At 35.6% G+C, this 14,754-nt stretch overlaps 1 protein-coding gene across 4 annotated transcripts in view; it reads right to left on the reverse strand.

Moving 5' to 3' along the window:
- LOC129002560 (transducin-like enhancer protein 4) overlaps positions 1-14,754 on the reverse strand; it is a 125,171-nt gene that overhangs the window by 55,983 nt on the left and 54,434 nt on the right. For all 4 annotated transcript variants that reach the window (XM_054430451.1, XM_054430450.1, XM_054430453.1 and 1 more), the window contains exons 5-6: positions 5,668-5,730; positions 4,760-4,834 (exon numbers count right to left, since the gene is read on the reverse strand). In XM_054430451.1, coding sequence (XP_054286426.1) covers positions 4,760-4,834; positions 5,668-5,730 — 138 coding nt within the window. The remainder of the gene's footprint in view (positions 1-4,759; positions 4,835-5,667; positions 5,731-14,754) is intronic.

Raw genomic sequence — 14,754 nt, forward strand, 5'->3', positions numbered from 1 at the left:
CAATTTGGACATTCATTTGTTTAAATCAGTCCTCTAAAGCAGATGCAATTTGGGGTGTTTTTCAGAAGAAGGCCGCCACTATTTAAACAGTAGAATAACCACAGTTTAGGATTTGCGATTTTTGAGTTTTTGTGGTTATTTCAGTTTAGTAAACAAAAAAGTGTGCGTAAACACAGAAAACAAACTACTTTAAAGCTATAAACTAAGCTAACCTAACCTAAACAGTGGTTATTCTACAGTTTAAATAGTGGCAACCCTTTTTTGAAAAAGACCCAAAATTTGTAATAAAAGTGTTGTAAGGATAATGGAACATAACGTTATGGAATTACTGCGACTTTAACATGGGAACGGAAATTCGTGGTACTAGCCTATAGTAAAGACCAACAATGATCATTTTTTACAATTAAAACTCTTAAAACCACTTAATTTTTATGGTACCCCAATATGTTCAAACGGCCCAACCCTTTACCCGATGATATTCCGAGCACGCACAGTTTGCTAACAACCCAAACAAACGGTCCAGTGGCATTCCGATAAAAACGAGACGGAGAATTGCGCCGAACACGTAAAGACGAAAAATAAACAGTGGATAAAAAGTGATTCGGTTTCCGAGCACGGATCGCCACACAATATTGCAAAGGTGATATTTTCTGTTGAGCGCGACTTGCATGGCACGTAGTCAGCCGATGTGTTTCGTGGTCTGAATAAACATGTGACAAAACGTTGGCAACCCTGCTGCGGTGCTGTCATTACCAACATTGCGGCGTTGAAAACATAGTTGGCGACAATACTATATACTGTGTGTACGAGGGGAGTTTTATTGATCTGGAATAGTGAACAAACATGTAGCCCTTAACTTAAACCAATTATATTTCAACTTTGTTTAAACAAAATAAAACAATACATTTATAAAGCTACTATTGTCACATCAAACCATTTTCAGATATTGCAATAAAATGAAAAGTTTAATTCCGGTATCCGGAGTAATTTTTTTTTGTTCTCATATGCTTATAATGTTTAACTCAAAACAAAGATATTCAACAAAAGTAAAATAGTTTTTTTTCAGTTTGTTTTTGTGAATATGCTTTAAAACTTAAAAAATACGACATAAGAAAACAAAAAACTATTAAATCAAATTCAGTTCTAACATCATATTTTCACCTTGGGACTTGAAATAAATAGCAATTATTCATCATTTTATCAAAACCATACTTTTTTAACCCTGCCATACAAACGTGCAGAATATTTTAAGTTCAACCCTTGGAAAACATCGTGGCCTAAAATTAATGACACGAATTCACAGGGCTCATTACTTAGTAAAGATGGCCCCGAAATGAAGAAGCTATTAGCCTCCCCTACATCCCCTAGCTGGGGTCCGAACTGTAGGGTGTCACGCAGGGTTGTAAGTCACTAAGACTTAACGTCCGCGTAATTTCCAATTTCCGGGGCTGCAGGCGCCCAAATTAACTCCCGTCTAACCCAATAAGAACGCCGCCTGCTCGCCAGATTAACAACTTCCTTCGGATCTTCCGCAATCTCAGACTAAGTCCTGCCTTCCACGAGTTTGGGTATTGCACAACTTGCTGATCTTGGTTTAGGTAGGCCAGGGTAGGAGGTTATATTAGTTTCATTGGTAGTTTGATTGAATTTAAATGAGGAAATTTAATTAAAATGTAATTGAGGAACTCATCGACAACATCATTAGCAATTTTAAACCGGTGTGGATTTTTTGTGCAAACAATTTCAGGAAAGAGCGAACGCCATTCTCCTTTTTCCAAAATTCTTTTCCCAGCTTCTAAGTCATACAAAATGCCAAATATCTATGAAAAAGTAAAGGTTTCACCGACATTCTTTGAAGTGTAAACATTTCACTGTGGTGTAAACAAAACAATCCCTACATTTACTATCTATACTCGTTCATTATTTATACTGTACTAGAAAGATAAATCACAACGATACTGCATAGCCAATATAAACTCTCGAGGTCAATAGCCAATGCTGACAATAATCGGTTTCAACAGTTCTCCAACGGCGCACGACTGAAAACTTATCTTACGCAAACAGCTGTCAATAGTTTCTTGTTGACCGAAGCGAAGGTATTTCTCCGCAAACACTGTTTACTGTTTATGTACCTAACCTACACAGAGACATCTAGGCTTGCCCACGGATTGGCGTTGACCGCTTGCCGCCTCCTCTGTTCTGTTTTGAGTTGCCAAACAGTAACGTAAAGATGAAGTGTGTTGTAAAACGGATTTAGTACTGTACTAGGTGATAGTATGACTGTACTGCTTTATTTTATTGGACGCAGATAATCATTGCACGTTTGAAGGAATAAACTTCGAAAAGAATTAACTTAGAAAGTATATTCCTAGGTATATCAAGATTCGAACTTGAAATAATATTTTACATTAGTAGGCTAGGCTTTGCAACCACTAACAAAACAGTATACATTTTTATTTTATAAATTCTCTGCAAGCGATTTCAAGGATTTTTAAAGGCAACTAATAAATTTCAATGCTACAAAAATTATATTAAAAATTAACATTAACCCTAATCTCAATGAAGATAAAACTATCAAACCCCACTGTGAAAACTAAATATTTTCATGAACATAATTTCTAAAACATTTTCACGTTCACAAAAAAAGATTTTATTTTTTTACCGACCCGGTTAATGTCTTTGATGAAAAAATATTGATCGAAAATTTCTAAACCAAACAATACACACCCGAGTAAAAATACACATAAACTCCAAATCTCAAAGACAAAAGAATTACCCTGTCGTACCTTACCCAGCATTTTTTTCAAATTTTAAAATTTCACCCCGACTAGAAATTCTCAAAACAGCCACACCACAACACAACCCTCAACTTACAGGTGTGTGTTAACACTTGTACTCTTGTAGTGAGTGTAATGTGGGATGTCTACACTGAGGGGGTTATGTTGGAGGGGGGGGGGGTAATTATAGTGTTAACACGGAGCAGACCCAGGGGGTGGGGGGAGGGGGCTCCTTGCCAATTTGTGACCGGGTGGATGTTTTAACCTAATTCCGACAGCAAAGTGCTGACTCCGGCGCTATCAGCTTTAATTACAACATTCCAACCCTCCTCGCCCTCATACAATCTTGCCAGACCTTTATTTGGTTTTAAACGTTTATTGAGTCTTTAAACGGGTTTCCCGATTCTCTCCGTCTTAACCCTTGGGCTTTGCGGTAATGAAATGGTGTCAACTAAAATTTGTTTCACATTTAAAGTATATTAGGTTGTTTTGATAAAATGGTTTAATATTTATCATTGTTTTAAGTGCATTTATCGCAACGGAAACTAACAATTATAGAATTTAATATTCTTAATTTTATTATCATCGCTGTTGTGTTTGTTGTTTTTTTTTATCCATCAGAATGCTGTTATTTTTGTGGGGCGGAATGTAATTAGATAATTAAATTATTTATTTATACTGATGCTTGAATATCAAGTTTTTAATTCTATTCCCAACCCCACTAAAAGTCGGTTGTCTCGGATTAGCTTGATAATTTTATATTGGGTAAATAATAGGACAAGATGTATTGATGTTAGAATTAAGTGACAAAATAACATATCATTGACATTATTTTGACTTATGAGTACAACAGTTTTTTTTACATAATATCAGCAAATTTTTTCTATTATAGGCCTACTGCCAATTTTCAACCTTAAATTTATAAAAATCACTGGTGTAAATTAATTTATTCCATCAACATATTTTCTACATTTCTATAAGTCTAAAAAACATTCCTTCAAGTATCCATAATAGGACTAATTAACTACTCACAACCCGTACACGAATTAAACATTTAAACATCAAAGTTGTCCAACCATAACATTTTTTTTACGAGATAGATTATTTAAGCATTTATAATTTATCTCAAAATTTACAACGAACTAAATACTCAGATAAAAAACGCATCATACCATATGGGAAAATAAATGTAATTAATAGTCTATAAAATAATCTTTATTTAAGTTTTTTTTTTATTTTATACCACATTTTAAAAATGATCGTGCAACCGTCTCCAATAATTGCTCTATCCGTAGACGTAAACATTCCAACAGTTCCGTAACAGATTCATGAATAATCAACGGTGAAAGACAAACTGTTCCTCCAGTGCTGCCACCCACTCGAGGCCGGCTGCGTGTTATACATGTAACGAGCACATGTAATTAGGAGCCCAGCATCGTGTTCAGGGGTGCCAACCTAATACACGGCTTACACCTCCACTGCTGCCAACTACACAACTACAAGCCGCATTTCCCACACCACCACTAACACACTATAATAGAGTTTGTGATACGGGAATAGAAACAGTGTGATGTTGTTTTGCAAGAACGACGATAGTTTAAGTAATTGTTTTTACTAAAATATTGACGTTATTGTTAATTTGGTGTAATATAGTTAAAAATTAACTAGCTGTCAATGTGTATAAAATAATATTTATATTCTGTACGCTACTTAATTCATTTTCATACTTCATATAATACTTTGTAAATTAAATTATTACTACTATGGCTTCTCGTTATAACTTAACTTAACACGTTATCTGGCGAAACAAAGCTCGTTGCAGTACTAGGGTGTAGATTGAAAATTATTAGTTAATGTATTCAAGACTTAACTAACTTAATTAAACTGATATTATAAAAAAGAGTAGTATAATTAATTGAAGACCTTACTAAAACACGGAATATAGTTTATTTTTAATAATTACAAATAAAATAGCAACTCACCCCAATGATGGCGTTCAGTTCGGTCATGGTAACCTGCTTAGCACGCTCCACAGCAGTAGCGACCTGCTGTTGGTGCTGGAACAACAAGGAACTGGTTACAACGAGGAACTGGTTATATCGAGGAACTGGTTATGACGATGAACTGGTTACAACGAGTAACTGGTTACAACGAGGAACTGGTTATGACGAGGAGCTAGTTATGACGAGGAACTGGTTACAACGAGGAACTGGTTACAACAAGGAAGTAGTTAACGAGGAACTGGTTACGACGAGGGACTGGTTACAACGAGAAACTGGTTACAACGAGGAACTGGTTACGACGAGGAACTGGTTACGACGAGGAACTGGTTACGACGAGGAACTGGTTACGACGAGGAACTGGTTATGACGAGGAACTGGTTAAGACGAGGAGCTAGTTATGACGAGGAACTGGTTATGCCGAGGGACTGGTTATGACGAGGAACTGGTTACGACGAGGAACTGGTTACAACGAGGAACTGGTTACAACAAGGAACTGGTTATGACGAGGAACTCTTTATGACGAGGAGGAGCTATTTAAAAACAGGAACTAGTTACAACAAAATACTGGGTGCAATTAACAACTCATTGCAACGAGAACTGGTTAAAGCAGCAACTGATAGCATGTACATGTATGTACATGTTGCCAGGTGTAATTGGTTAAAACAAAAATTGATTACGATTAATTGGTTTAAGATATTATTAAGAAATAAAACATGTTAAAGATGTAATTTTAAAATAAAGTGTCACTGTGTAAACTACCAACTCCAAAGTACCAAAAAGAATTCATCCAAAAATTTTAGGTTAAAAAAACATTTTGTGAAATTATAAGCTATTTTGTCCAATGGTTCAAAAATTAATAACCTTATACAACTATTATTTCCACTCACCTCTTGGGAAAGGAAGGGAAGGATTTGTGCTATGATAGCATTCAGTCTCTTTGCAATTTCAGTCTGCAACAGAAAAACACATAATTTAGTTTCAGTTTATACGTATGATTACTGAATTGGAGGCAATTACAAATATTAATTAATATGTAATTATTGATCCTGTAAACATCAAGGTATAACATTGAAATTGAAACGTTACAAGTATACACGCGAAAAACTGCAAAATAAATCCCTATTTAAATTTCGGTTACAATATTACTCAAACATTTAACTGAAATAATTATATCCTGCAATATGGATACTCCAAGACCTACTTAAAGCTGACCTACTTCACAAAATTATTATTTAAGTCAATAAAATTAAACACGTTGTCTCCAGTTATTTCTAAATCACGAAACGGAAACCACATCGATGTAATTTAATTCTGTTTCAATCAGTCCTAAAGATGCACTGACCGAAACCAATTTGTTATAATAATTGAACCGAAATTGTCCAACCACATTAAACCAGTTCCATTACAACTGTTACCACATCGCGCCTTTAAATAACTGTTTTGTCTAGTCGTCGAATATAATATTTACTGACATAATGCACCATTCGTGGTAATGATTGTATTTGTGTTTTAGTCGTAACGTATTTATCATATGGTCTAGTGTATTTGTGGTGAGGTCGAGGTGTATTTGTGGTATTTGCAACATGGTCGTTGGCTACAGTAGTTGTGGTATGGTCAGAATGTTTGTGGTTGATGGTAAGTTCATAATCATACCATTATGTTAACAGTTTAGTAATTTAAACATGAATCTTATCTGCTGTAAGCTAGAAACGTTGGATTTACTTAATTCGAAGCAAACCCATTGTCTCTCGAAAAATATAAGTACAGTATTATTTTATCACCAGGTATTAAATTTCATCCGTCCATAAAAACATTTCAAAATCAATATAAGCAGTTTTAATAAGTTGGAAGTTGTATACGGATTAACCCTTTAAAACTCTTATAATTGTTTATAAGTTAACCTGAACTATTTACAGCGTTACAATTATTGAATCCCTTCATAATCCGACCCAACCGAGGTTCCAAGTCGTACGGATTAATGAAATACCGGATTAAAGGGGAATAATGATAATATTCACAAAAATTATGCTATTCCGGGACCATTTGGGTACACCATATACCTTAAACATGAAATAGATTAAAGAACGTACTATGAATAAAAAAAACAGTAGTTACGTACTAAAATAAATGTACAGTAGCTGGTGTGGCTCACACCGGCGCATTTACTAGCAATATTATATGTGTAGACTATGTCAAATAGCTATCCAGATTGTAAAGTCCGTAGTAACGGGGTTTACTATAACCTAAAATTGATATATTGCATATTCATTTTCCGCGAGCAAAATAAAGTACCACAACAACCAATAGTTAGCGATATGAAATGTTTATAAATGCTGCTAGCCGGATTAAGCGAAGTCCGTATAAACGAGATCCAAATTAAGAAGGTTAGTATAATCACTTACCACCGTTGGGTGTAAGCGTTCAATACTTATTACGTTGCAAATAACAGCACCGCAAACCGATGGTTGGTATAGCAAGGAATGCTGAACTTTCCCACGAAGCTAAGTGGTGTCGGTGATATGTGATGTAGGTAAGGGGGGGGGGTGGTGGGGGGTAAATGTCACCCCTTCTCTTCGGTTTGACGTTACATGGTGGAATGGAAAAATGCTGTTACCTCTTTAGGTATTCGGGAGTATCAATGTTTTATAGTATTGAATATTTTGAATATTCGGTCATAAATGTAAATATAAAATACCTTGACGTTAGGGTGGTTTCAAAATAAACTGTACTTTGGCCTACTAATAGGTATTTAAATATTATGATAATACATTTTCAACCTCCACGCCGTTTTAAAGTTTTTTTTCAGTCTTAAAAAACTATTTTTTACATTCAAGTTGGTTTTTATTTTATTTATAACTATTTACAATTAACTCGAATTATAACTTGATTATTGTTTACAACATTTGTTCAACAAACTATATTAACCAAAGACTTGTAAATGAATAATGGTGTAAAGCGCCTTTTAACGTTTAAGTATCACCCCAACATCAACTACATATAAACAAATTGTCAAGTAAAAATGGCCATGTGATTATACTTTGCCTGATTATATCAAGAATTCTTCACTTCGTTCGATTCCCCTCGATCTAATTCAATTTATTTAGCTTACCCGCGTCCCTAACAAAATAAAGTTCAATCCTTACAGAACGCTACTCATGGTTTTGAATCCAAACTGTATTTTCACTGAGGTAACAATTAATAATACTTTTTAACAAAACACGTTTGACCAAAATTACATTTTGGATTTTTCCATGAATAAAACTTAAAATCCAACCACAACAAATTTAAAACAAAATACAGTACTCAAACAACTACAGACGTTTCAGACGAAATCAGTTTGTAAACAGTAGTCGGCTAGATTGGTCTCATCGTTGAGAGGCCACTGGTCGCATCGCACCCTTGTCAATGCAAACTGTTGTAATACTAAACCACAGCGGGGTGGATCTCACCCTCGTGTGTACACTATACTGGCCTCGGGGGAACAGGGGTGGAATATTCTCTGTAAGGAAACACCACTCGATGAAATTCGTACGAAAAACTCACGCATTTTAGCCACAGCCGTTGTTCTTAGTGTTATAAAGGAAAATAAAGTAAAAGGAACGAAAATAGTTCTTTAAATAAAATAAAGCATCGGTTTTTTATAGGAGAAATATAGTAAGATGTGAACAATTACGTCTCAAGTCGATGGTGAAATTTTAATAATTAGTATAAGTTAGATTTTTGCAACGAATGTTTTGTGTTGTTGCTTATTGTGAAAATTTTTAATAAAAAATCTAAAAAAAGTTTTTGATGCAAATTACTACAAAATTAATATAAGTTTTTTTGCTAACATATTTTAAATAATTAACATGTATCACTGGAAAAAACATTCTGAAATGACCTCACACTGAGTAATTATTATAAAGTGGAAAATGCACATTTTGATTCATTTCAACCCGAAAATTTTCAATCGTATTAATTTTTATAATGTCTTACTAGTCGATGTAAGAGGCAAAAATGTTCATCCGCAAAGTGTTTAGTACCATCACAAACGTGCAACTTTTAAAAATCCAATAGCAAATTACTAGAAAGAATTCCACTGAACAGATCGTGGTGTAATCCCACGTTATAATTACGCAACAATGTCAAATTTACCAATTACAAAGTCAAACACATCACCCCATAGTACCACCCTATGTCCATCAACCGAACCCCACATTGGAACATTCAACGTTCGTGCGAGCGAATCTCCAAATCTAATCACTCCCCTACATTAATCCCCTGTTATTCTCATGAAATGCAAACAGGCCGTTTCATCAACCCTCGGCCTGAGGCCAGATGTCTGTTGATGACGCGAAGGGTGGAAATGCGCAATTAGGGTGTTTATTTGGACTGGGGTGCTGCGCGGCAGATGCACACTCGCGGTCCCCCAGGGCAGCGTTCTCGGGCCTCTGCTCTTTTATCCTCGAGCAATGGGATTGGATGGGCTTTTCACACTGGGACTACGGATTAGGTCGAGTTGACAAGGTCTATTTGTGTTTTATTGGCTCGAGATCCAGTTCGGGTTTGTGATGAGTGTGACAGATTGAATTGATCCAATCAAGTTCTTTTTTGTAATTTATGGAATAGCTAATTACGAAGTAAACATTTTAAATTATGCACATGTTTAACGCTAGGGAATGCATTTTACTGTTTAGCTTGAGTGGTTAAAGTGCTAGCCTGATAAGCACGAGGTCACCGGTTCGATTCTGAGTTGCTTGTGATGGTTCAACGCTGGACTTAGCTGTCCTCAATAATTGGGCTTGAGTTTGAATAATTATTCATACAAAAGAGACAGCTGTGGTCTTAGTCAGTAAAGCTTAGCAGATAATCTCACTCTATTCTACAATCATCATTCTCTAATTTTTTGTACGCACCAAGTTAGCTACATTAGTTCGATTTGCTATATAAAAAAATTAAGTTCGACATATTTTTTATACATACTTTAACTATTATTTTCAAGTTGATATTGCTAAGAGATCGGTTTCGATACATGCAAGTTAAAAATCCGTCAAAAGGTTCTTAAATCCCCAAAACATATAAACCAATAACTAGTAAACACTGTTAGATGATAAACAAAATATTATCACTTAAAAAAAAACTAAAATTAAACACCCGTATTTGCTAAAACCTCAGTTAAACTCCAATTACACTCTCGCCACGGGACGCCGGTTACCAACATGTAACCCGAGTTATTATTTCCCGCGCTTTGTTCCACATAATTATCGGTTAACCGCCATTTTCCAATTATGTGCAGTTTGGTTCACAATGGCGAATTATTCCCCGCGCTTCGTCCGGCTTTCGCCGATAAACCCGTTTTAATACTCGGATAAAAACTAGATGACGAAATGCGGCGGATTAAATATACCCCGCGCAAAACTACATGGCGGATTAATATACCCCGCGCAAAACTACATGTCGGATTATACGGTGAGAGATGTGGATCTGCAAATGTGAAACGGTAATCGCGTTAACACGACAGACTGACAACAGCTTTGGGGGGTTTCAACTTTGCTAAACATATGGATTAATTTATTTTTTTGTAGTAAAATGTAGCTTAAACTCATTACTTTTACTTATCCATACACTGAAAATTAGTACAAATATTTGTACAGTAATAGCCAGTTTGGAACAAATACTTAAATTTGGGTAGATGATGGTGTCCATGTAATATACTCTTTTCTTACACACCAACACATAGATCGTGCAAAACTAAAATTAAAATTGTTACATATTTTAAGAAATTGCATCTTCTAGGTCCCCGTCAAATATCATACAGTAGTATGTAGGTATTAGAAGTGGAAGTTAAATGTATACTGTAACAAGTAACAAACTCTATGCGAACTTAGGAATCTACTACAGTAGAGAAAAAGATTCTACAGCTGAACTATGTAAATTGAATGTTAATTTTAGTATCCACAATCTATGTATAAAATAGTGTACATTGTGGAATCCATGAATTTCAAACCTGTACAATATTTCAAATTGAGTTAAAAATATGAACATTCATATCTAATCTATGGCTAAACCGAAACCCTAATCATTGAAATCGCGATTCATACCTCAAATTGAAACAACCACTATCAATAAACCCAACTTTAATCCATGATAAATTGAATTTGAAAGCAATCACTGGCTCGTCGTAGTTGATTAAAACTAAATGAACCATTAACCGTACATTGTGTGTATAATTGACCTCTGTCTATGCACATTAACACTGGCCATGTTGGATATTACATGATTATTGGCAGGCAGTGTACATTACCATGGAGCCTGCAGCTGTTATCATATACATGTGATATTACTCTACCTCCCTCCACCCCTGCGGTGATTGTAGTATCATGGTCACATGGATAGTGTCGATATTAGTTTAATTTTATATAGTTTTGAAAGTGTTTCGCGTCGGGTGAGATCCCGAAAGAGAGATATATAAAGTAAGGGTAACAAATGTATTTACATTATGAACATTGATTTTTGAATCTAAATTGTCAGTGATTTCCTAGAAAATGATCTCCTTTTCCTCGATCAGCTGTTTGTAGTAACGTACACATTTTAAACAGATTTGTATAGTAAAAGTAAACATGGCTTATGTAGATATCCGACTTATATTTTACTACCAATACCAATGTTTTCATAAATGTCTGTTTATGGTAACCCACCGATTGTATTTAGCAAGTACAGTAGTTTGACACACATTACCGTGAACGTAATGAGTGACGTAATGAGTAAACGTAATAAATAGACAGACAAAACTGCTCATTTTGCCAGGTACAAGTCTGGTTACGTACGTAGTTTTTCTGTGTGTTATTTAGGCTATGCAAGTACTGAATGAGCATTTGAGTTATTTCTCTTTATATTGTTCTTTGTAAAAAAAGTCATGCTTAATAATAATTCAGTAGAATTCAATCGTTTTAACTAACACTATTTCCCTTCAAATGAATTTACAGTATCGAAACTCTAACGGTACGATCGAGATAAAACCCCGTTTTATTTTCTAATTTCGTTGCCGTCCGCTAAAGCCGTCAATTAAGCAAGGTATTAGAAAATGTGTAATTCGGTTTAGTCGCATCGGGAGATTTTTATCATATTAGTGGCCCCAATCAGAATAATCCGCGCAAAGCCGACGATGATGAGGAAGGGAGGGGGGATTTGCCGCCAAAACTGATCACCACAGCTGATTGGCAATCAGCTGATCTTCATAATTACGCCGCAACTATGTGTCCCATGATACCTGCTAATACCTGCATCATACGGTGCTGGCCTATATGTCATACTAGCTTAACTTGTATGTGATTACAACACGAACAAAATAGAGTTAGGGTTCAAATCTTGCTAATCGCCAAAGCATTTTACATGTAATACTGTACTACTTTTACTGAGTTATTCGCGTATAAAAATATACAAGTACCTCAGGCAAATTAAATGTTGTATCAAAAATTCCCATCTACAAAAAGCCACAATTATCTCATTTTCAGTTAACACTCTCATGATTCCTCGCAACTACAGCATTTGGCGGGAAGTCTAAGCAGAATAAACACCAGTCTACAAATTCCAGCTGACTGGATGTTTGGAGAGAGAGGATTATTTTTGCCTCAGACACGGCGTACAAATATTGGAGGAGCTCTCGGTGCCTTCTTTATTGGCACCCCAACCCGGTCCCGCCCAACATAAATAACACACGGCAAAATTGATTCCCCAGGCCCCCCCCTCGGGTGTGACCCCCCCTTGCTACCACATCTCATGTCCCACTGTGTCGACGAGTTTATTTACAGTTGGGTACTTTCGGTTTTGGATCCGTGAACAATTGGAGTTCTGAGTGGATGTTGTATACAAACTTCGATCGTATTATGTTGTCTGTTTACCAATTATTCATTGAACTCTCAACTCGGGGTACTATTTGCTTATGCATGAATAGCATAAAAGTTGAAGAGGTAGTACAATGTTATATCGTTAGTATTCGAATTGAATTAGTTTTCGTCGATGGGGATATCAAATACACAGACAGGTCTCCACGTAGAGATATATCCTTTAGTCGCATGATGGTAAAAGATTGGGCTCCGTATCAACAGGTAATGTCATTATCAAAACCCATTGGTGTTTCGCGGGATACTTTGCAATACTTTCTATACTTTGTAAGCCCCCGCTCAAACATCTAGACCAGCAACGCCCTAAATCAATCAAGTGCAATCCTTTCATTGGTTATTGGTGAAGTCGAAGATTTAGGGGTGTTTACCGATTGCGTATTTCAATTAAATGGTACCATTTAGCCGTGCATTGACGTTAATCAAGTAACTCTGCATTCAATGCTACTTACACAAATAAAAAAAACATCAAGCCAAAACCGACTTTCAAACTTAGAATAATTACTGAAACTCAACACAAAACTGAAATCGTTTAAGCGTTTATCATCATTAAATAATTAACAACCCTAAAATGCGCGCGGTTTTGTAGGCCGAGGGCTAATAGTCGTGAGAATGCTTAAGCCATTAGGTTGTTCAATCATTAAAAGTAATGGCCCACTTACGGTGACCATTAACAAATTAATGTTGCCCAATTAGCGTTTATGTTCATTAATAAAGCAAGAGCGCGGTGCAATTACAACGAAACTCGCTACTTGGGGACATCGATATACTCGGCTTGTTGGTACTTGGTGGTTAATACACTGGGTTTGTTGAAACATTCATACTCGTGTTGTTATTTCTTTGTAATGAATATACGGGGGTTTTGAAACTTTTATATTGTTATTTGGTCGAGTTGTAACTTATTTGCTACCTACTGTTGTAATTGGGGACATTATATTCGGGTTGTTGGCACTTGGTGGTTGATACACTTGGTTTGTTGCAACTTAGAGTCAATAACCTAATCGAGTGACTAACTGCAACTAAAAATGTATATACTTGGATTATTATCACTTGGTAGCTTTTATATTACACAAACATTATTATTTGGGGTTGATGTTAGTGGGTAGTTTATAGGGGTACAATTATTTGATTTAACAACACCATCTGGAAGAAAGTTGATATACTAAAAGGATTTGTATCATTTGGTGGTAATTGTATTGAAAGCATAGTAACTTTAGGGGAAAATTCACAATGGATTATAGTGAAACAAATGAAGTTTCCGTTACTTTGAAAAAAAAAATTAAAATCCTTCTTTATTGAGGCGAACTTAGGACCTCATGGTCCTTTCTTACAATTAATCTCTCTACTTACTTATGAGTTAGTTACTTTGAGATTAATAGGGCTCTATTGAGTCAAATTGGTTTTTATTGGATAATTTTGAAGGACCCGACATCTATGGGACTCTGTATACATTGCGTATTACATTTTAAATTTGTTTTCGCTCGCACAAAATCCGTTGTGCCGCTTCAATTATTTAATAAAAATTAAACCACGACCAAGTTTTATAGCAAAGAAAGACACCTAAGACGCTACAAAAATGAAGACTTCCCCGGTCTAGGGGGGCCAAAGAGACGCCCAGTGGGGGGGGGGGGGTTGTAACCCACTTACGTTTTGCAGGTGAGAGAAGGTAACGAGTGATTTGTCAAAGTGTTTATCAGAGCCAACTTGACGCCCGAGATACCCATCTAACTAACTGCACTTAATTTGATCTATCCAATTAAAACTTTCTATCTGTATTGGTCTCAAAATCAATTAGGTTCTAAATACTATGTTGAACTTAAATGCATATTACATTAAACGTAGACCTGTTAAAACATGTTGAACTATATTTATTTACCTACACCATTTTACCGTAGTGTTTGGGATAAATTTGGTAAATATATTATTTATCTTTTTATACAAATTTGTTTATTATTTAGCCCACAAAGTTTAGGAGGTTTTCATAGGTGAACTCTTTGGTTATTTTATCAGTTAACCCATGACCTAACCCTCCAACCATTCCATAACCCTCCAAGGCTTACGGGCGTAAATTAAGTACAATTAAACGCAAATCAT

The sequence above is a fragment of the Macrosteles quadrilineatus genome, unplaced genomic scaffold (assembly GCF_028750875.1).
Source record: "Macrosteles quadrilineatus isolate MER2022 unplaced genomic scaffold, UCM_ALF_1.0 Scaffold_9__3_contigs__length_116548681, whole genome shotgun sequence".
Classification (NCBI taxonomy): domain Eukaryota; kingdom Metazoa; phylum Arthropoda; class Insecta; order Hemiptera; family Cicadellidae; genus Macrosteles; species Macrosteles quadrilineatus.